This window comes from Polypterus senegalus, chromosome 8 (genome assembly GCF_016835505.1).
Source record: "Polypterus senegalus isolate Bchr_013 chromosome 8, ASM1683550v1, whole genome shotgun sequence".
In the NCBI taxonomy this organism is placed as follows: Eukaryota; Metazoa; Chordata; class Cladistia; order Polypteriformes; family Polypteridae; genus Polypterus; species Polypterus senegalus.
The window spans coordinates 166,616,392-166,639,405 of NC_053161.1; the positions used below are offsets into that span (position 1 = coordinate 166,616,392).

The following is a 23,014-nucleotide window of genomic DNA, read 5'->3' on the forward strand; positions in this document are numbered from 1 at the left end:
TCCTTCCAAAGGCATGCTAAATTGGTGATGCTAAATTGACACGACTAGTGTATGTGTGTGCTCACCCTGTGATGAGCTGGTTCCCCGTCCTTGGATTGGCCCTGCCTTGCACTTGCTAGCTGGGACTGGCACAATCCTGGATGGATAGATGGATGAAATAATTAAACATGTACAATGAAGATTTTTCAATGTCCCAAAAGTTTTGAAGAAATGGCATGCTAAGCTTACAGCTGGTTTTATGTTTATTACAGATGTTATTGTATTGTGATTGGTTATGTAGAGAAAGAAAATGGAAAGACAGGAATTCGGGGTTGGTGTGTTTGACAAAGGCAGTACTGCTGCAATAACCATCCAGAAAAATATTAATTAAATTCCCAGGACATATTGCCAGAATATCTCTGAAAAATAATCGGAAAAGTAGCTATATGATCAATACAGAAAACATTTACGGAAGTTATGATGAGGGTCCAGGAGGCTAGATGTACGAGGGATGTTTAAAAAGTTTCCGCACTTTTTTTAACTCTATTTACTAAGAATTTCAAAAACAAATTACACCACTACACCACAGGGTGACAACTCTTATACTAAACTGCAAGGGTAGCCGGCTTGCCAGCCAAAGCTAGTCACATGACACTCTCAGACACAACCAATTAATTCACCTACTGCCTTCATGTTTTTATGAAAATATAAGCATGGAAACTATTACCATATTTATGTATAAGACATTTTGATTAGAAAACAATATGAACCCGTTTCTGATAAGAGTGAAGGTTTGTTTTGCACTTTAGTGTTTAAATTTTATTTAACAATGCCCAGGTTGTTTTTCTATTTAGTACACTAATACCTATTAGAAACTGTCATAATAGTAATTAATGAAAATAACCAAATAACTATGGTATATCTTTATTGTTTTTGTTGATTAATCTGTGGAAAGCCCGTGAATTGCATGCAAATGATAAGGTGCTATATAAATAAGGTTAACATTAGATGATCCTTCAATATATTACTATGACAGAAGATATATGCAAATTACACTGTAATCACTGCAAAATGAAATATAAAACAATTAGAAATAACAAAGGTAACTCCAAAACCAATAAATTATAGCACTGTCGAGCAGGGCTATAGCCTATTCAGATACCCCCAGCTCATTACAGACTCTCTTCTGGATCAAGAAGTGTGATGTAGTCACAGATGCTGCTGACAGTTTCCAGGTCATCGGCACACTTAATCCAAGATGGCAAATGTCAACTTATTATTTTGTGTTATATGACAAGCAGGTGGGCTCCTTATTCATCTTTGCCCCCTTCAAATAGTCCTTAGTCACTTTCTTCTTAGGATACAACATGTTTGGAATTGCTTTCTCTTGTGCATATAATTATTCGCATTACCTTGATCGGTTTACTTAATATGTTTAACTTTACAATGTGACAGTGTGACTGCCTTGTTCAATCCTGACATTCTCTGAGTTTTTAAAACTGTTAATTCTATCCAGTAACAGAGGAGTGGGATCCCCGTTCTGCCTACCAAATGGGTCGAATTCAAGAATCAGGTGTTGTGCGGCTATAGTGTCCTCCATGAGCCACACCCACTTATCAGTTATGCATGGTTACTTCTTTGGATAGGACCTTGCTGGACAACGCCCACATTAAAGGATTTTTTTTTTCTTTTTTCCCCTCATTGCTGCGGTTGCTCTCAGTTTGTGAGGGTTTTGTCGTTTGTTATCTGGAGAGGTCATTAGTATTGTCATGGTTAGATCTGATAACATTTTTGCCCTGGAATGTATAGGGGGTTAAGGGTGAATGTAAAGAGGAAATCATCATTTTATGTTGGTGTATTAGCACTTTAAAAGTTGATGTGTGGTTCAGCTAAGTGACATGTTTGCTTGGCAGTGGTGTACCTAACTGTGTGAATGAGTGAGTGGACACACCTTTGTCACTTCAAAAGAGATACATGGAATTCTTTCTTGCCTTTGTGAACAATTAATAAATTTGTTGTTTGTTAAAAATACACTTCAGTCTGAAAAATAGATACAAAAAAAGTATATTATGCTGGCATCTACTGAAACTGTTAGAATTGCCCTTTTTATCAGGAAGGGCATCCGGTGTAAAACTTTGGCAAATCAATATGCGGACAATAATACAAATTTCCATACCGGATCGGACGAGTCCCGGGTTAACAACAACCAGTACTGTTAGCCAATAGGGTACTGGCGGAAATTGGGCTACTGTTGGTAGAAGAAGAAGAAGACGACGACGGGGGAGACGTGTCCGGAGACAGGAGGAGAGGAGGAAAGTAAAGAGAGTGGAAGATGTTATTGTATTGCAATTGGTTATGTAGAGAAAGAAAATGGAAGGACAGGAATTCGGGGTTGGGGGTAGGAATTTTGAATGTTGGCAGTATGACTGCTAAGGGGAGTTAGCAGATATGATGGAGAGAAGGGGGGTTGATATATTGTGTGTGCAAGAGACTAAATTGAAGGGGAGTAAGGCCAGGTGGATCGGAGGTGGATTCAAATTGTTCTATCATGGTGTGGATGGGAGGAAAAATGGAATAGGGGTTATTCTGAAGGAACAGTATGTCAAGAGTGTTTCGGAGGTGAAAAGAGTGTCAGACAGTAATGATTATGAAGCTGGAAATTGGAGGTGTGATGATGAATGTTGTTGGGTGTGCAATGAGTGAGAAAGAAGATTTTTGGAGTGAGTTGGATGAAGTGATGAACAGTGTACCCAAGGGACAGAAAGTGGTGATTTGAGCGGGCATGTTGGTGAAGGGAACAATTGAGACGAGTAGGTGATGGGTAGGTATGGTGTCAAGGAGAGGAATGAAGAAGGTCAGAGGACAGTGGATTTTGCCAAAAGGATGGACATGGCTCTGGTGAATATGAATTTTAAGAAGAGGGAGAAACATAGGGTGATGTACATGAGTGGAGGAAGATGCACACAGGTAGATTACATCCAATGCAGAGGAGAGCTGATCTGAAGGAGATTGAAGACTGTAAAGTGGTGGCAGGGGAAAGTGTAGTTAGGCAGCATAGGATGGTGGTCTGTAGGATGACGTTGGAGATCAAGAAGTGGAAGAGAGTGAGGGCAGAGCCAAGGATCAAACGGTGGAAGTTGGAAAAAGAAGACTGCAAGGTTGAGTTTAGGGAGGAGGTGAGACAGGCACTGGGTGGCTGTGAAGAATTACTAGGCAACTGGGAAACTACAGCAGATGTAGTAAGGGTGACAGCAAGAAAGGTGCTTGGCGTGACATCTGGAAGGAGGAAAAGGAAACTTGGTGGTGGAATGAGGAAATACAGGAGAGTATACAGAGGAAGAGGATGGCAAAGAAGAAGTGGGATAGTCAGAGATGCAGAAAGTAGAAAAGAGTACAAGGAGATATGGAGCAAGGTGAAGAGAGAGGTGGCAAAGGCTAAAGAAAAGGCGTATGATGAGTTGTATGAGAGGTTGGACACTAAGGAGGGAGAAAAGGATCTGTACTGATTGGCTAGAAAGAGGGACCAAGCCGGGAAAGATGTGAAGCAGGTTAGAGTGATAAAGGATAAAGATGAAAACGTACACACAAGCGAAGAGAGTGTGTTGAGCAGATGGAAAGAGTACTTTGAGAGGCTGATGAATGAAGAGAATGAGAGAGAGGAGGTTGGAAGATGTGGAGATAGTGAATCAGGAAGTGCAACGAATTAGCAAGGAGGAAGGACAGCTATGAAGATGATGAAAAATGGAAAGGCCGTAGGTCCAGATGAAATACCTATGGAAGCATGGAGGTGTTTAGGAGAGATGGCAGTGGCGTTTATGCTCTGGAGACAAGAGGAATGAAGGTCAGTAGGAATAAGACAGAATACATGTGTATAAATGACAGGGAGGTCAGTGGAACGATGAGCATGCAGGGAGTAGAGTTGGCGAAGGTGGATGAGTTTAAATACTTGGGATCAACAGTACAGAGTAATGGGGATTGTGGAAGAGAGTGCAGGCAGGGAGAAATGTGTGGAGAAGAGTGTCAGGAGTAATTTGTGACAGACAGTTATCAGCAAGAGTGAAAGGAAAGGTCTACAGGATGGTAGTGAGACCAGATACGTTATATGGGTTGGAGAAAGAGCTGGAGGTGGCAGAGTTAAAGATGCTAAGATTTGCATTGGGCGTGAGGAGGATGAACAGGAACAGTACATCAGAGGGTCAGCTCAAGTTGGACGTTTGGGAGACAAAGTCAGAGTGGCGAGATTGCATTGGTTTGGACATGTGCAGAGGAGAGATGCTGAGTATATTGGGAGAAGGATGATAAGGATAGAACTGCCAGGGAAGAGGAAAAGAGGAAGGTCTAAGCGAAGGTTTATGGATGTGGTGAGAGAGGACATGCAGGTGATGGGTGTAACAGAACAAGATGCAGAGGATAGAATCCGATAGAAGATAATCCGCTGTGGCGACCCCTAACGCAGCTTTGCAACTGTTGCTGGGAGTGGCAGAATCCATCGAGGAAGAAAAATGAAAAACATTATTTGTATATAATCTTAATATATCTATCCATTCCTAAATAATTAAATGGGCAGGATATTTCGCTGCTTGTTATAACGGATCACTTCCGCTCTTACGCACACTTAGCGCTGCGTGGGTATTATGAACTATCGTATCTGTTCAAGTTCTATTTAAATTTTAAATATAAGTAAGTTTTATTTAGCCGACAGAAATATCTTTGGTAGGAATGCAAGTTAAATTTAGTCATCATTGCATAAGTTTTTCTTCACCATAGAAATTTAAAGACTAAATTCAAGAACCTACTTATATCCAAATAGAACTTGAAAAGATATATTTTTTCGAATCTGACCACGCATTTTAGATCGACTTGACACGCACTACATCGAGCCTGCATGCTATTGTGCTCTTGCCCGCCTGCCTCAATAAGTCACTGTCGCTTTTCTCTTACTTTTTTACCATTCATTTAATCATGGCTAGTCGTGAAAAAATTAGAAAATGGATGGCAATTACACCGATTATGGCTTTACCAAAACAATTATTGATGGAGAATAAAGTATCCATTATTCATAAAGTTTCAATTGGTGATCTATTTTTCTGCATTAACCTCATATTTTTTCATACTTCTTCTCAAACCAAGGGGGTGCGAAATCGGCCTCGTCCGTCACAGGGGGTGCGAGGGTAAAATGAATCGGGACTCGCTGCCCTAACGGGAGCAGCCGAAAGAAGAAGAAGAAGAAGACCAGGTATAAGTATTAAAGAAAGCTTTTTTTTCTGCTACTTTGTGTGATGTCCTAATATGGGACAGACTGTTCAGATAAGATGCAGCTTTAAAGTGAATAGAATACCATTGGAAGTGGCTAACAAGGCATACAGTATAATAAGAATTCAACATGGCAGAAATGAATAAGCTTTCTCCAGGAAGAAAGCAGTTGAATAAATTAATGGGATGTACGCAAATATCAAAATCATTCCCAAGAATCCACTTACATGGTGCTGTGGTTAATAGCTTGTTTGAGCTTTGTACTTAAAGAGAAATTGGTATGTAGAGTATAAGGAGATGCTGACAGACAGTGGTTTTGGGATGTTTAAGCCCTTGAAATCTTGTGCCAAGCCCCTGATCTTTTATTCCCTCCACCGCCCCCACCCCAGGCTATTTGCTAGAGTGAATTTACTTTACCACTGCTGAACCACCAAACTGAAATTCTCGAATCCCAAATCTTTACAAAAATTATTTACATCATCTAATTTGAAACCAGAATGGGAAAACCCAAGAGATCTGATAATATCTTATATATAAATGTCTACATGTGGAAGTTTGTGTGTGTGTGTGTGTGTGTGTGTGTGTGTGTGTGTGTCTGTCCGGCCCGGAAGTGAGAGGTGGAATCGGGGTAAGGGCTCCACTTCAGAGGTAACAGAAAACTCGCTTAGCTGTTAATAACACAAGCGAGGCCAGCAAGTCAGCAAAATGAAACCTCTGAAGAAAGACAATGTCGCTTAGCCACCAACATCGGCAAAATGCTATCCTTTTAACTAACTTTCTCTCTTTCTTTCCTAGGTGATGAAGCGGAAGCAGAAGCAGACAATGGCCGACAGTGAGATGAATCGCGTTGCCGTCGTCGTCGAAGAACTCCAGGCACTCGACAAACAGATTCAGAAACTCCTGTCCAGACGAAGGTACCTCAGAGACTTGAAGGCTCGGCTGCTGGAAAAACCACACTCAACAACTGAAGTCGGCGTAACATCAACCCCACCTCGTGCGCTCAAGTCCAAGGGCAAGTAAGCTTCACCCTCGCGCCTCGTAGGAACAACAACGCTGATGAAGACCTCGACGGGTTTCAGCTTTGCAGGCGGGGGTTCAAGGCTAGAACACCTCCATCGGCACAGGCGAGCATCCCAATCCAGAACCGATTCGACCCTCTCCGCGTCCCCAGTCTGCCTTCAACCCTGGGTGATGTAATCGTGGTAGGTGATTTGATTGTACGAAACCTGAATATCATGTGCCCTATTCGAAAATCCTTTGTTTCTTGTTTTCCCGGTGCTCGAGTTCAAGATGTGATGAGGCAGGCGCCGACCTTCTACGAAAAGCACAAGAGGGCAATTGGATCCATCATTCTACATGCGGCGTAAGCGACATAAGGCACCGAGAGTCGGAGGTTCTCAAGGCTGACTTCGCAGCACTAGTTGAAGACACGAAGGAGAGGACCCCATCTGCAAAAATCTTCATCTCGGGTCCACTACCTCTCGTCAGACGATCGAATGAATACTACAGTCGTCTGCTGGGTTTAAACAACTGGCTGAGAGGCTTCTGCGAGAATCAAGACATCGGGTTTATAGACAACTGGGATCTTTTTGGGAAAGGCGCTTCTTCAAGCGGGATGGACTGCATCCGAATAGATTTGGCGCCGGGTCCTCTCCGAAAACATCGCTAAGGTAATTCGTCTATCTTGACTGTCTACTTCTACTTTTAACCCCTTCCGTAATGCTACTGCTTTGATAGGACATAATGGCTTAACAGAGTCTTCCGTTAAAGTGCACAACATTAATAATCTAATAACAAATCTTAATGCACGTAAAAATCTAGGCAGTGCGGCATAAACACCAATAATTTAATTGAAATTACTACTTCAGATCAACACTGCATTAAGACTATAAAACGGATTGTAGATTACATAAAAATACACACAGAGCGGTTAACAAAAATAACTTAATTTTTGTTCCGATTACCAATGACACGCATAAAATTCAGCTCTGCCCTTCAGAAACATTAAATATGGCACTATTAAATGTTAGAGCTTTAACTAACAAGACATTTTTTATAAACGATCTTATTAGTGATAGAAACATTGATTTTATTGCACTAAATGAAACATGGCTTAATTCAATGGGCGGCTGTTTTAATCGAATCTGCCTCCGGATTACAGTTTTACTCGTGCAGACCGCCAGGGAAAAAGGGGGCGGATTGGCAAACATTTACTCGAGCGATTAAAATGTAAAGATGTTAGTTTTGGTAAATTTAAGTCCTTTGAGTATCTCGCCGTTGTTATTCATGGAGATTCTCACGTTCTAGTATTATCCGTGTATAGACCTCCTAAATATAACGCGTCTTTCCTTGAGGAATTTTCTGGCTTAATGTCAATTTTAGTTACAAACTATGACGCACTCTTAATAGTCGGGGACTTTAACTTTCATATCGACAATCAGTGTGACCAAAAGTAAAAGAATTCATGAACCTCCTGGACTCTTTTGATTTGAGACAGCTCGTTAATCAGCCTACACATAAAGCAGGTCATACGTTAGACTTAGTGATTGCTAAAGGACTTAAAGTTGATATAAAGCAGGTCATTGATATTGGTCTATCAGACCATTTCCTTCTACTATTTAATATAGAAATAAAGATAGAAAACACTCATGAGAAGCATTTTGTTAAAAAACGCTTCTTTGACTCATCAGCAGCTTTAAAACATTCTAAGCAATCAGTCCGTTTATAATGCCAACTATAATAGCGAGGATAATGTAAATAGTAAAGTGGAAAAATTTAATTCTAAAGTAAGAACTGCTGTTGACATAGGTGCACCTGAAAAGACAGTTAAAAAATCTTCTAGTATTGTTATTCCATGGAAGACCCAAAGAGTGTCTGATTTTAAAAGAACATGTCGTAGAGCTGAGCGTAAATGGAGGAAAACTAAACTAACTATCCATTATGAGATATTGAAGGTTAAAATAACAGAATACAATAACACTGTCCGTCTTGAGAGGCTGCTATTTCTCTAATATTATAAATAACAATGCTAGTAATCCCAGAGTCTTATTTTCAACAATTGACCGTCTGTTAAACCCAGGTAACACAAAGGAATGCCCCCAGAATACTTCCACTGAAACCTGTGAGAACATTGCTGTATTTTTCAATCAAAAATTAATGATATTAGAGATAACATAGTATATCTCCCCAACACTGCAGAACCTCCAAAGCCCGGTACTCCATTATAAACAAATTAAATGCTTTCACCAGGATAGATTTACCTGAATTACATAGTATAATCTCTCAACTGAAACCCTCCACCTGCGTCCTTGACCCAATACCAACCAGGTTTTTCAAAGAAATATCAGGCGTGCTAATTGACAATATTCTGGACATAGTAAATTCGTCATTAGATACGGGGTCTTTCCAGACTGTCTTAAGACTGCTGTAGTTAAACCCCTGCTCAAGAAAATCTTGACCCCTCTGCCTTTGAAAATTTTAGACCCATTTCTAACCTGCCCTTCTTAAGTAAAATTCTAGAGAAGGCAGTCATTATGCAGTTAAATGACCACCTCAATAAACATGCTATTCTTGATACTTTCAGTCAGGCTTCAGAACAAATCACAGCACAGAAACTGCACTTGTTAAAGTAGTAAATGACTTGGGTAAATGCAGACAGAGGCCATTTATCTGTTCTCATCCTCTTAGATCTGAGTGCTGCATTTGACACCATTGATCACAATATTCTTAGAAATCGCCTTAGTCAATGGGTGGGCCTCTCTGGCACGTGTCTTAAATTGGTTTGAATCCTACCTGGCAGGAGAAAATTCTTTGTGAGTTGTGGTAATCAAATCTCAAAGACACATGATATCCGATATGGTGTTCCACAAGGCTCTATCCTGGGTCCGCTGCTCTTCTCAATCTACATGCTTCCGTTAGGTCAGATTATCTCAGGTTACAACGTGAGCTACCACAGCTATGCTGATGACACACAGCTGTACTTATCAATAGCACCTGATGACTCCGACTCTTTGATACACTAACACAATGTCTTACTGGTATTTCTGAATGGATGAATAGTAATTTTCTCAAACTAAATAAAGAGAAACTGAAATTTTAGTAATTGGCAATAATGGATTCAATGAGGTTATCAGAAATAAACTTGATGCATTAGGATTAAAAGTTAAGACGGAAGTAAAAATTTAGGGGTAACTGTTGACTGTAATCTGAATTTTAAATCGCATATTCATCAGACCACTAGGACAGCATTTTTCACTTAAGAAACATAGCAAAAGTTAGACCTCTTATATCATTGAAAGATGCTGAGAAATTAATTCACGCTTTTGTTTTCAGTAGACTAGATTACTGTAACGCACTCCTCTCAGGACTACCCAAAAAGACATAAATCATTTGCAACAGTGCAGAATGCAGCTGCTAGAATCCTAACTAGGAAAAGAAAATCCGAACACATTTCTCCAGTTTTGATGTCACTAAACTGGTTGCCTGTGTCATTCAGGATTGACTTTAAAATACTGCTTATGGTTTATAAAGCCTAAATATAAATCTATAAATCTTATATATCGGAATGCCTGACACGTTATATTCCAAATCGTAACCTTAGATCTTCAAATGAGTGTCTCCTTATAATTCCAAAAGCTAAACTTAAAAGAAGTGGTGAGGCGGCCTTCTGCTGTTATGCACCTAAAATCTGGAATAGCCTGCCAATAGGAATTCGCCAGGCAAATACAGTAGAGCAGTTTAAAACACTGCTGAAAACACATTACTTTAACATGGCCTTTTTATAACTTCACTTTAACTTAATACTGATACTCTGTATGTTCAATTCATCATAATAACTATTCACAGTGGCTTAAAAATCCGTACTGACCCCTACTCTCTCTTCTGTTTCTTTTTCTGGTTTCTTTGTGGTCCTACTCAAAGCATCATGATGCACCAACATGGACTGAAAGCCAGAAGTCTACGTGACCATCATCATCAAGTCCTTCCATGAAAACCCTAAATACAAAGAGGACTGTTTGATTTATGTTAGGTAGATTGCCCAGAGGGGACTGGGCGGTCTCTTGGTCTGGAATCCCTACAGATTTTATTTTTTCTCCAGCTTTGGAGTTTTTTTTTTTTTCTGTCCACCCTGGCCATCGGACCTTACTTATTCTATGTTAATTAATGTTGACTTATGTTTATTTTTATTGTGTCTTCTATTTTTCTATTCATTTTGTAAAGCACTTTGAGCTACATTTTTTGGTATGAAAATGTGCTATATATGTAAATAAATGTTGATTGATTGATTGATTTTAACTTTTCCTCCTGCCGCTAATACACAAGCGAGGCAAGCACGTCAGCAAATGAAACCTCCAAAGAAGGACAGTCGCTTAGCCGCTAATGCACAAACGATGGGAGCACGTCAGCAAGACGAATCCTCCTAGGAGAGAGATGCCCAGAGTAGTTCCTTTCAATTACCTGACATCGCTATATTTCAATTTTTTTTCTGACGACTTCAATAGTTTCTAGGAACCCGGGCTTTTTACAGCACGGGCTTACACAGCTAGTCCTGTATATAAATGTGCACAAAACTAAAAAGGGGCACAGATGCTCGGCTAAAAAAATTAAGTATATATTTCAAACTCATTAGTAGGTGGAACAAGACACTGCCAAAACAGAGTCATCGTCTTCGTCTTTCAGCTGCTCCCATTTAACGGTCACCACAGCGGATCATCCATCTCCATTAATTTGTCTTTTATGTCATTTTCTGTTGCATTGACTGCCTTCAAGTTCTCCCTCACCACATCCATAAACTTCCTCTTTGGCCTTCCTCTGTTCCTCTTGACTAGCAGTTCCATCCTCAAAGTTCTTTTCCAGATGTTCTCCTCATCTCTCCTCTTCACGTCCCTAAACCGTCTCGCTCTAGCCTCCATCACTTGGTCACCAAACTGTCCACAAAGTAATTTAGTTTCAATTCAAGCACTTTTTAATGAGAATGAAAGAGCTTGGGAAAAGGGATGCCCCTAGACTCCCATACAAGTGGGCCAAAAACCTGATGCCATCAAATCCTAGAAATTCCTGTGGTCAAAGCGTAAGCAATGAAGATCCTTCTAGTTAGTGCAGATTTGTATTAGCTGTGTAGTAATGCTCAGATGAATAGAATGACCATTAGCAAGTTACAGTGGTGTTAAAAACTATTTGCCCCTTCCTGATTTCTTATTCTTTTGCATGTTTGTCACACAAAATGTTTCTGATCATCAAACACATTTAACCATTAGTCAAATAAAACACAAGTAAACACAAAATGCAGTTTTTAAATTATGGTTTTTATTATATAGGGAGAAAAAAAATCCAAACCTACATGGGCCTGTGTGAAAAAGTAATTGCCCCCTGGTTAAAAAATAACCTAACTGTGGTGTATCACACCTGAGTTCAATTTCCGTAGCCACCCCCAGGCCTGATTACTGCCACACCTGTTTCAATCAAGAAATCACTTAAATAGGAGCTGCCTGACACAGAGAAGTAGACCAAAAGCACCTCAAAAGCTAGACATCATGCCAAGATCCAAAGAAATTCAGGAACAAATGAGAACAGAAGTAATTGAGATCTATCAGTCTGGTAAAGGTCATAAAGCCATTTCTAAAGCTTTGGGACTCCAGCGAACCACAGTGAGAGCCATTATCCACAAATGGCAAAAACATGGAACAGTAGTGAACCTTCCCAGGAGTGGCCAGCTGACCAAAATTACCCCAAGAGCGCAGAGACGACTCATCCGAGAGGTCACAAAAGACCCCAGGACAACGTCTAAAGAACTGCAGGCCTCACTTGCCTCAATTAAGGTCAGTGTTCACAACTCCACCATAAGAAAGAGACTGGGCAAAAACTGCCTGCATGGCAGATTTCCAAGACGCAAACCACTGTAAAGAAAAAAAAACATTATGGCTAGTCTCAATTTTGCTAAGAAACATCTCAATGATTGCCAAGACTTTTGGGAAAATACCTTGTGGGCTGATGAGACAAAAGTTGAACTTTTTGGAAGGCAAATGTCCTGTTACATCTGGCGTAAAAAGGAACACAGCATTTCAGAAAAATAAAATCATACCAACAGTAAAATATGGTGGTGGTAGTGTAATGGTCTGGGGTTGTTTTGCTGCTTCAGGACCTGGAAGGCTTGCTGTGATAGATGGAACCATGAATTCTACTGTCTACTAAAAAATCCTGAAGGAGAATGTCCGGCCATCTGTTCGTCAACTCAAGCTGAAGCGATCTTGGGTGCTGCAACAGGACAATGACCCAAAACACACCAGCAAATCCACCTCTGAATGGCTGAAGAAAAACAAAATGAAGACTTTGGAGTGGCCTAGTCAAAGTCCTGACCTGAATCCAATTGAGATGCTATGGCATGACCTTAAAAAGGCGCTTCATGCTAGAAAACCCTCAAATAAAGCTGAATTACAACAATTCTGCAAAGATGAGTGGGCCAAAATTCCTCCAGAGCGCTGTAAAAGACTCATTGCAAGTTATCAAACGCTTGATTGCAGTTATTGCTGCTAAGGGTGGCCCAACCAGTTATTAGGTTCAGGGGGCAATTACTTTTTCACACAGGGCCAGGTAGGTTTGGATTTTTTTTCTCCCTAAATAATAAAACCATCATTTAAAAACTGCATTTTGTGTTTACTTGTGTTTTATTTGACTAATGGTTAAATGTGTTTGATGATCAGAAACATTGTGTTAAAACATGCAAAAGAATAAGAAATCAGGAAGGGAGCAAATAGTTTTTCACACCACTGTATCAGTTGTTCCAAGTTCTAGCAAGATGCAACGATTGCTTTGATGTAAATTTTACGTGACACAAAGTCATCGAGGCACTGCACAAAAAAAAAAAAACAAAGCGTGCAAACATTTCAGGGTCTTTTCTTTTTGGATTCTTGGGATCTTTATGAGTTCTTTATAAAGCTTCCCTGACAATACCTGCAACACGCAGCAAGTTCTTCTGACATCTGCTTGTTTTCAGTGTGGCACTCACTGGACAACTCCTGCTAGACGACTCTGGAACTGCTCAAGGCAGACTACCTGCTAAGCTCGTTATGTGACATTGATCTGAGTCGTTCATGCTGAATGATTTCTTCTATTTGAAGTCCTTGTGATTGATATGCCAGACTTCTTCGTAAATATACTTAAAGCAAGTTCAAATGAAAGAAAATTGGTTAAATCGCTGAAAAATCCTCATTGTTTGCGGACACTAGCAATCGCTGAGGGGTAAGAGGTGTTCCTGTCTAAATCAGATCCTGCTATGAAACAGGGCGGCATTTCTGTCCAGCCTGCTCGGTGGTGGAAAACTAGGATGAAGCCGACTGTGAGCTGTAATCCCAGAAACATGCAGCCCTCTATTGCTGTGGTTTACAGGGTGAGTATTGTGGGATGTATATAGAAAACAAGGTTAACAGGCTAAGGTGTTGTTTACTTTATTTCTTTATTGGATATTCTTTATTAATCCCTAAGGGGAAATTGCTTTTTTGCGTGACCTTTGGAGGTCCGAGCACAGGGTCAGCCATTGTACAGCCCACCTGGAGCAATTTTCAGCTCAAGGGCCTAACATTTAGGGACATTTACGGTTTACCAATCAATAAAAGAACATCAGAGGCCTACATAGTGCCCACATTTGAAGTAAATTATAATACCTGCAAATTAGTTTTTGACCACACTGTTCATTGCTACTCTCACAGATTAAAATTTCCACACTCAGGAGAAACATTCCCACTTGCACATAACTTGTCTGAAATCACCCTTTAGAGAATAAGGTCAACCCAACTGATGACAGGCTTGACTTGATGGGCCCATTGAGCGCGTGTCAGGCACATTTAATGGCTGTGGTGCTTGGGAGGATGGAGCAGAAAATTGCCACAGTTTTCTACCTTGCTCAATTGCACACTATTGCCAAAAAGTACTGGGACGCCTGCCTTTACACACACATGAACTTTAATGACATGCCATTCTTAATACATAGCCTTTAATATGGAGTTGGCCCACCCATTGCAGGTATAACAGCTTCAACTCTTCTGGGAAGACTTTCCACAAGGTGTAGGAGTGTGTCTATGGGAATTTGTGACCAGGAGAGCATTTGTAAAGTCAGGCACTGATGTTGGACGAGAAGTCCTGCCTCGCTTGCAGTCACCGCTCTAATTCATCCCAGAGGTGTTCTTTCGAGTGGAGGTCAGGGCTCTGTGCAGGTCAGTCAAGTTCCTCTGCACCAAACTAGCTCCTCCATTTCTTTATAGACCTTTCTTTGTGCACTGGTGCATAAGCACTCATGCTGGAACAGGAAGGCGCCATCAACAAACTGTTCCCACAAAGCTGGAAGTGTAAAATTGTCCAAAATGGCTCCATATGCTGAAGTTCCTTCCACTGGAACTAAAGGGCCAAGCCCAACCCCTGAAAAATGACCCCATGCCATAATACCTCCTTCACCAAACTTTACACTTGGCACAATGCAGTCAGGCAAGTACCATTCTCCTGTAAACCGCCAAACCCAGACTTGTCCATCAGATTGCGTGATTAGTCACTCGAGAGGACATGTCTGCACTGCGCTCGTGTCCAGTAGCGGTGGGCTTTACACCACTTCGCATTGCACTTGGTGACATAAGGCTTGGATGGAGCTGCTCGGCCATGGAAACCCATTCCATGAAGCTCTCTCTCTACACTGCACTGTTCTTGAGCTTTTGGAGATCTGTAGCTATTGACTCTGCAGAAAGTTGGTGACTTCTGCACACCTCAGCATGCGCTGTATCTGCTCTGTGGTTTTTATGTGGCCTACCACTTTGTGGCAGAGTTGCTGTTTTTCCCCCCAATTGCTTCCTCTTTATTATAATACCACTAACAGTTGAATATTTAGTAGCGAGGAAACTTCTTAAATGGACTTAATGCACAGGTGGTATCCTATCACGGTACCACACTTGAATTCACGGAGCTCCTGAGAGCGACCCATTCTTTCACAAATGTTTGAAGAAGTCTGCATGCCGAGATGCTTCAGTTTATACACCTGTGGCCATGGAAGTGATTGGAACACCTGAACTGAATGATTTGGAGGGGGGTCCCAATACTTTCAGTACTATATTTTATTTCCAGGTGGTATGATGACAGAAAATGACTGGTTATGATATCCCATGTTAAATCCAACATTTCAGATTGATCAGATTTTCACTGCAGTCTGGGACTATTCAGCTACATTTAAGTTGTTTTTATGCAAGTCTCTTCACAAAGCCCAGTCTCACAGGACTTACACAAATTTCCCAGTAAATTATTAAACCATAATATACTTTATACATAAGCATCAAAACTATGTTAAACATTGTGATACCTAAGGAGTTGCGCATACAGCCGCCCTAACCCCGACACAGACAGGCTGAGACACAACTTTGCCACACTGCACACAGTTTATTTACATGTGGAGGCGTCTCCTTCACTCCCCACAGCAACACAAAAGCCACAGGATAGTACAGCAAAGTAAGCACAGTGCCTTCTCTTTTCCCCGCCTTTCCACCTCCACTCCCCTTAAGCAAACTTCATCCACTTCCTCCCAACTCTGGCTCCTCGAATTGAGTGAGGCGGCTCCTTTTATCAGCTCCTGGTAGTGCTCCAGATGGTTCATTAGCATTACCTGAAATCACTCCCAGGTGTGGTGAAAGTCCATTATAGGGCTCTGCAGTGCACCCTAGATACCAAACTCCAAGTCCCAGCATGCCCTGCAGGACTCCATAGTGCCACAGCCGCCCAAGAGGGCTGCTCTCTAGTGTCCCTTGGGAAGTAGGGCTTTCTCCCCTGGTCCTTCCATCCCCATCTCGGCCGGGTAATGGCCAAGGCTGCCCATTACAACATAAAGTAAAGCAGAATAAATTTAAATTGTTTATATAAATAGATCATGGCAATGTGCCATATGCTTTTAATAGAGATACGGAAAGTGGGCAACAGGGGAGAGGAAAAGGAAACTGCAGCTGACAGCATTAATGGAATACAGTAATCCCTCGCTATATCGCGCTTTGACCTCGCGGTTTCGCTCTATCGCGGATTTTATATGAAAGCATAACTAAATATATAACGCAGATTTTTCGCTGATTCGCGGGTTCTGCGGACAATGTGTCTTTTTACTTCCTGTACATGCTTCCTCAGTTGGTTTGCCCAGTTGATTTCATACAAGGGACGCTATTGGTGGATGACTGAGAAGCTAACCAATCAGAGCACGCAGTTAAGTTCCTGCCTGCCGAATATAGTGTTAACCAGGAAGTCTCGTCTCGCTCATTCAGCATCAACGTGTTTTGCTGTGTAAAGAGTTGTGCTCTTTTGTGTTTATCTTTGTGCATAGTCAAGCCCTTCATTATGGCTCCAAAACGATCTGCTACTGCTTCAGGGCCGTGCCCAAGCATAAACGGAAGATGTTAACGATTGCGAAAAGGTAAACGCTTTGGATTTGTTGAAGGCTACGATTCTTTTATTTAAAAGTAGGAAAGGAATATAAGATCTACGGCCGCAGTGTCCTTTTAACCAGGGTGCAAAACGAGTTGTAAGTGGATGTAATAAGGCAGTAGTCTGGATGGAATCTGCCTCAGGGATTTGGATTGAAGACTGCCAGAAGAAGAACAACGGCACTGCTACACAATCGCCTGAAGAGGCTCCTTTAAGGGCTGTAACGCTCTCCTTTGTTGTGCAGTAAAATAAAACTCATTGTTATCGGACAAGTCATCGTGTCACTGTTGGTGAGTTTAGTTAATTAATTAATTTTCTACTTACAGTACTTAGTACATGTACGTACGTTTAGTGTCACTGTACACACACATTTACTGTATACTATTTTTGTTGCATTGTACGTATTTATTGCTGGTGGCCTGTCTATTGTAATGGCTGTAACATACGTGATATCGGAGACACTCAATATCTTTAAAATAATATTTAGGTTTTACTGTATATAAACAGTGTGTTTATATACATAATTTCAATGAATCTTACCTAATATCTAAGAGAATAAAAGGGATTATGCTGTATAACTCTGCGGGGAATATTTATAAACAGTGTGGGAGAGTTTATAAGGGCTTAAAATATATAAAAATAACCATAGAAACATATGGTTTCTACTTCGCGGATTTTCACCTATCGCGGGGGGTCTGGAACGCAACCCCCATGATCGAGGAGGGATTACTGTACATAAACCTCGGGGGGGTCTGTGATCAGTATTAACAGACAAAGTCTCAGTTCTGATGACCCCTAGCCTTAGCACCCTGGGATTCTCCACTATAATAAACTCACGCGGTCAGTCTAATAAGAATCATTTCATTGTTATGTCACATGCTCCCAAAATCTATCTAATAACCACAAATAAAAAGTGTCACGTTTAAATGAATAAGTTACTGAAAGGAAAACACTGTCCTCACTTTACACTGTTGTTACACAATTTTAAACCTCACTGCATTGCCAATTTTCAAAGATAAAGCATTAGACCTCCCTTTCGTACCCACACCCCTTGACTCTAAAACTTACACTGACTTTTATTTCACACTTACTTGCTCCAGACTGCTTTGAAGATGATGGCTGATCATCCAGAGTTCTAACAGCAGTCCCCGTCTCAGTGATGACAGACGTCCCCTCGGCATCATCCTCTTCAATGCCCACAGTCACCAGTTCATAATCTTCATCTGTCACGCTCAGACTCTCCTCTTCAGAATGGACAAACTCCCATTCGCAGTCGTCCTCCTCCTTAATAGTTACGGTCATTATCTCCATGGTGTTTACATCACACGTTTCCTCTTTCACGTCCATCTTGATGTTGCAGTAAATGGCAGCTGCTTCTTACCCACTGCTGAAAGATCAGGATTTAGTTATAAAACAAATTCACCATTAAGATCTAAAACATTTCAATTTCTTTTTAACAGCACCCTACCAGTTAATGTTTACATCAAGTCAGACAATTTAGAGAATTCACACTAATGTAGACTGTAACTTGTCACTATTTACATCAAGGGAAAAACAAACTTTGTAGTCTGAAGTGAAGGACCACCGGGCTTGAGGAGGACCATCACAAACACACACATAGTTGTGGGCCACCAGTTTGTCACCATTGTCATTTATGGTATAAGTACATTCATATTTCAAGTACAAAATGTTATACAAGTACATCATAGTCTACAAACCAGATAAGAGAACTTTTTATAACTTCTGCACACCCTTTAAACGAGTGCAGAATGGAGCTGCTAGAATCTTAACTCATAGACGAAAATCCGAGCACATCTCTCCAGTTTTGGTGTCACTGCATTGGTTGCCTGTGTCATTTAGAACTGACTTTAAAATCCTGTTTATGGTTTACAAAGTCTTAAATAATCTGCTCCATCTTGTATTTCTGAAAGTCTTACACCTTACACTCCTAATCGTACCCTTAGAGCTTCAAATGAGGGTCTGCTTAGAATTCCAAGAGCAAATCTTAAGAGAAGTGGTGAGGCGGCCTTCTGCTGTTATGCACCTCAAATCTGGAATAGCTGACCGATAGAAATTCACCAGGCTAATACAGTGGAGCACTTTATAAAACTGGTGAAAACTCATTATTTTAACATGGCTTTCTCATAGCTTCATTTTAGTGTAACCCTGATGCTCTGTATATGCACCGAATTATCGTTTTTATCATGGCCTTGCAATCCATACTAACCCCCAGTTTCTCTTCTGTTCTTTTTCCGTTTTTCTGTGGTTGTGATCTGCACCACCACCACCTAATCAAAGCACCGTGATGTCCCTACATTGATGGATTGAACGCCAGAGGTCCACATGACCATCATCATCAAGTTTTCTACGTGAAGCCTAAAAACCATGAGGACAGATTGAGATCATTGACGTTAGGTAGAATCCCTTGAGAGGCCTGGGTAGTCTCGTGGCTTGGAACCCCTGCAGATTTCTTTTACCTCCAGCCCTCTGGAGTTTTTTTTTTGTTTTGTTTTTTCTGTCCTCCCTGGACCTTACTTTTTTCTTTGTTGATTAGAATTTCCTAATTTTTATATTTTATTTATTTCTTCATCTTGTAAAGCACTTTGAGCTACATCATTTGTATGAAAATATGCGATAGAAATAAATGTTGTTGTTGCTTCCACCTACCAGGACTGTCACATTAGCATGGGTGCCTCTGTCCTCGTTAGAGTTTGGTGGACTGGACATGCATTCACCTGGTAGGGTTGGCCATATAAAACTGGCCTAAAGAGAGGAGAAAACCAACAAACAACAACCCAAAAACTGACTGTGATGAATATTCTAATCAAACCAAAGAGAACCTCGCCTGGGCCACAAATACCAGAACTCACCCCCGACTCCAGGCCTAGTGTCTGTGCTTGCTTGCCAGGTGACCCACATAATCTGGTTGGGCTCAGCAACAAAACGTTGCGTCAAGCTGTCAGATGGGCTTGTTGTCTTAAGTAGAGGAGTCTCACTGAAGCCAGGTGTGTACTACATACGCCTGGAAGAAACCACGAGTCGTCTTCTTCTTTCAGCTGCTTCCGTTAGGGGTTGCCACAGTGGATCATCTTCTTCCATATCTTTCTGTCCTCTGCATCTTGTTCTGTCACACCCATCACCTGCATGTCCTCTCTCACCACATCCATAAACCTTCGCTTAGGCCTTCCTCTTTTCCTCTTCCCTGGCAGCTCTATCTCTAACATCCTTCTCCCGAAATACCCAGCATCTCTCCTCTGCACGTGTCCACGAGTAAATTGGGCTTAAAACCAGGTGGGAACGATTAAATGGCTCACAGAGTGTCACATTTGTAAACCAATCCAACACCTCATGAAAACAACGCTCAAAGCCGCAAAAGATCCTGAGGACTTCTGATTACAACAAAGTCTAAAAGTCTACTAAAGAACACCCTATTAGGCATAAAGATGTGTGTTACAATTACCAACAGCACATTGCACATATTAAAAATAAGCATAACCTGTTTTAAAAGTAAACATAACTGGTTGCAAGGAGGAAACCTTTCTGTAGCATCAGATTATACACGGACATTAGACAGCATCATACGCAGTCACACTCTCAGTTGTTCAGTTACAATGATAGTGTTGAGTTTGAAAGAACTGGCAGCTATGTCTGTGAAAATATGAACTGTAAAACATGCATTAGATTATATATATATATATATATATATATATATATATATATAGATATAGATATAGATATAGATATAGATATATGAGCATGTACAGCACTCAATATTTAGTTGGGGCTCCTTTGGCCTGGATTACTGCAGCAATGTGGCGTGGCATGGAGTCGATCAGTCTGTGGCACTGCTCAGGTGTTATGAGAGCCCATGTTGCTCTGATAGTGGCCTTCAGCTCTTCTGAATTGTTGGGTCTGGGCGTATTGCATCTTCCTCTTCACAATACCTCATAGATTTTCTATGGGGTTAAGGTCAGGCGAGTTTGCTGGCCAATCAAGAACAGGGATACCATGTCCTTAAACCAAGTACTGGTAGCTTTGGCACTGTGTGCAGGTGCCAGGTCATGTTGGAAAATGAAATCTGCATCTCCATAAAGTTTGTCAGCAGCAGGAAGCATGAAGTGCTCTAAAACTTCCTGGTAGACGGCTGCGTTGACCTTGGACCTCAGAAAACACAATGGACCAACACCAGCAGATGACATGGCACCCCAAACCATCACTGACTGTGGAAACTTTACGCTGGACCTCAAGCAACGTGGATTCTGTGCCTCTCCTCTATTCCTCCAGACTCTGGGACCTTGATTTCCAAAGGAAATGCAAAATCTACTTTCATCAGAGAACATAACTTTGGACCACTCAGCAGCAGTCCAGTCGAGACGCTTCTGACGCTGTCTCTTGTTCAAGAGTGGCTTGACACAAGGAATGTGACAGCTGAAACCATGTCTTGCATACGTCTGTGTGTGGTGGTTCTTGAAGCACTGACTCCAGCTGCAGTCCACTCTTTGTGAATCTCCCCCACAGTTCTGAATGGGTTTTGTTTCACAATCCTCTCCAGGGTGCGGTTATCCCTATTGCTTGTACACTTTTTTCTACCACATCTTGTCCTTCCCTTCGCCTCTCTATTAATGTGCTTGGACACAGAGCTCTGTGAACATCCAGCCTCTTTAGCAATGACCTTTTGAGTCTTGCCCTCCTTGTGCAAGGTGTCAATGGTCATCTTTTGGACAACTGTCAAGTCGGCAGTCTTCCCTCATGATTGTGTAGCCTACAGAACTAGACTGAGAGACCATTTAAAGGCTTTTGCAGATGTTTTGAGTTAATTAGCTGATTAGAGTGTGGCACCAGGTGTCTTCAGTATTGAACCTTTTCACAATATTCTAATTTTCCGAGATACTGAATTTGGGACTTTCATTAGTTATAATTATAAAAATTAAAAGAAATAAACATTTGAAATACATCAGTCTGTGTGTACTGAATGAATCTAATATACAAGTTTCACTTTTTGAATGGAATTACTGAAATAAATCAACTTTGTCATGATGTTCTAATTTTATGACCGGCACCTGTACACAAACTACTAAAGGAAGTGAACATTACTGTCTTATTGGAAATGCACACATGCCACAAGTTAATGGCCGCAGCATTTTAACAAGTTCTATATGCATAGACCACAATGCTTTACTAAGCTTTCTTTGCAGTTGTTATGTCATATAGTAACTTGATAGCTAACATGACAGAAAGATAGCATGGCACACAGAGGCGCTTCTCAAATGTGTGAAACTGCGGTGGTCTACATGCATGTGTCTGTCTATACTGATGTAGTGCTCATTACAACATGCTAATTTATTATTAAGCTTCACCTTGTCCTACCAAACTCCTGAATGAGTAAAAGCAATTTTAGCTTTCATTTTTTGTCAACATTAAGTCTTTTGTTCGGTATCTTTCGCTCTCGCTAATACCCCAGTGGCAGTTAAGAATGCAAGGATCGGAGGAATTGGGGTCGAGTGTTTTAGAAGAAAGCCCTGTGGGTGAAGCCTTTGCACTGCAATATTTTGCCACTATTCACTACACACTTTTAAACAGGTGGTCCCCAGGCACGTATTCTTGTTTCACTAGCAGTAGAGAGACAGAAATTCACACTCTGGGATCAACATTCAGAAATGTCAATAATGTCAATAACAGCGTCAGGAGACAATTTCTGAAAGTAAAAATGATATTGAACTTTTCCATAAGGAAGAACAACCCTCAAAGTTTAAAAAAGGTGTGTTTAAATGTAGATTAGCAGATGGAGGACTTAATGTCCTGCACACTAAACCAAGCCACAGAAATTTGTTGGATCCAAAAGCTTCTTAAAAAACCTGAAATGAAACCAAAGGTTTTTGGTTTTTTTTTTTGGTTGGGGGTTACAGCTACTGCTATTATGCCCCTGCAAGATTAGTAAGCTACCTAAAAAAATTGGCTGCCCTTCATAAACAGGTTTTGAGAAGTTGCTTTTGACTTTACAGATGTAATTATTCTCCATTAGACCCTGTCTCTGTGACAAGAAAAATACTCAGCCATGAGACAAGATCAATACTCAAAGGCTTAATAACAACTATGATTGTTGTTATTGGTTTACCAGTTAATTGATAAAAATAAAATATAATTGCCTATTCTGAACTTTGTTCAAAGTTTGAAAATCTGTTTTCAGTAAGATAATAGAAATACAAAGGGAGGGTGGGGGGGTTAAGGGGGAGGTAGAGAAAGAGAGTAGGCCTGGTCTATACCTAATCTATCCTCTCAGTCTTTATAATTATAATAAGACTATAAAATGACATCAAAAACTCAGAATCAGTGTCTCCATGAA

The 23,014-nt window shown here is 40.9% G+C and overlaps 1 protein-coding gene across 2 annotated transcripts in view; it reads right to left on the reverse strand.

Annotated features, from left to right (window-relative positions):
• The window catches only part of LOC120534460 (gastrula zinc finger protein XlCGF17.1-like), a 39,756-nt gene that overhangs the window by 11,601 nt on the left and 5,141 nt on the right, over positions 1 to 23,014 (reverse strand). Inside the window, exon 2 of one of the 2 annotated variants that reach the window (XM_039762054.1) lies at positions 17,763 to 18,055. In XM_039762054.1, the coding sequence (XP_039617988.1) occupies positions 17,763 to 18,018 (256 nt within the window). In that variant the 5' untranslated portion in view covers positions 18,019 to 18,055. Of the gene's footprint in view, positions 1 to 17,762; positions 18,059 to 23,014 lie in introns of both variants that reach the window. The other variant, XM_039762052.1, reaches the window with a different exon arrangement.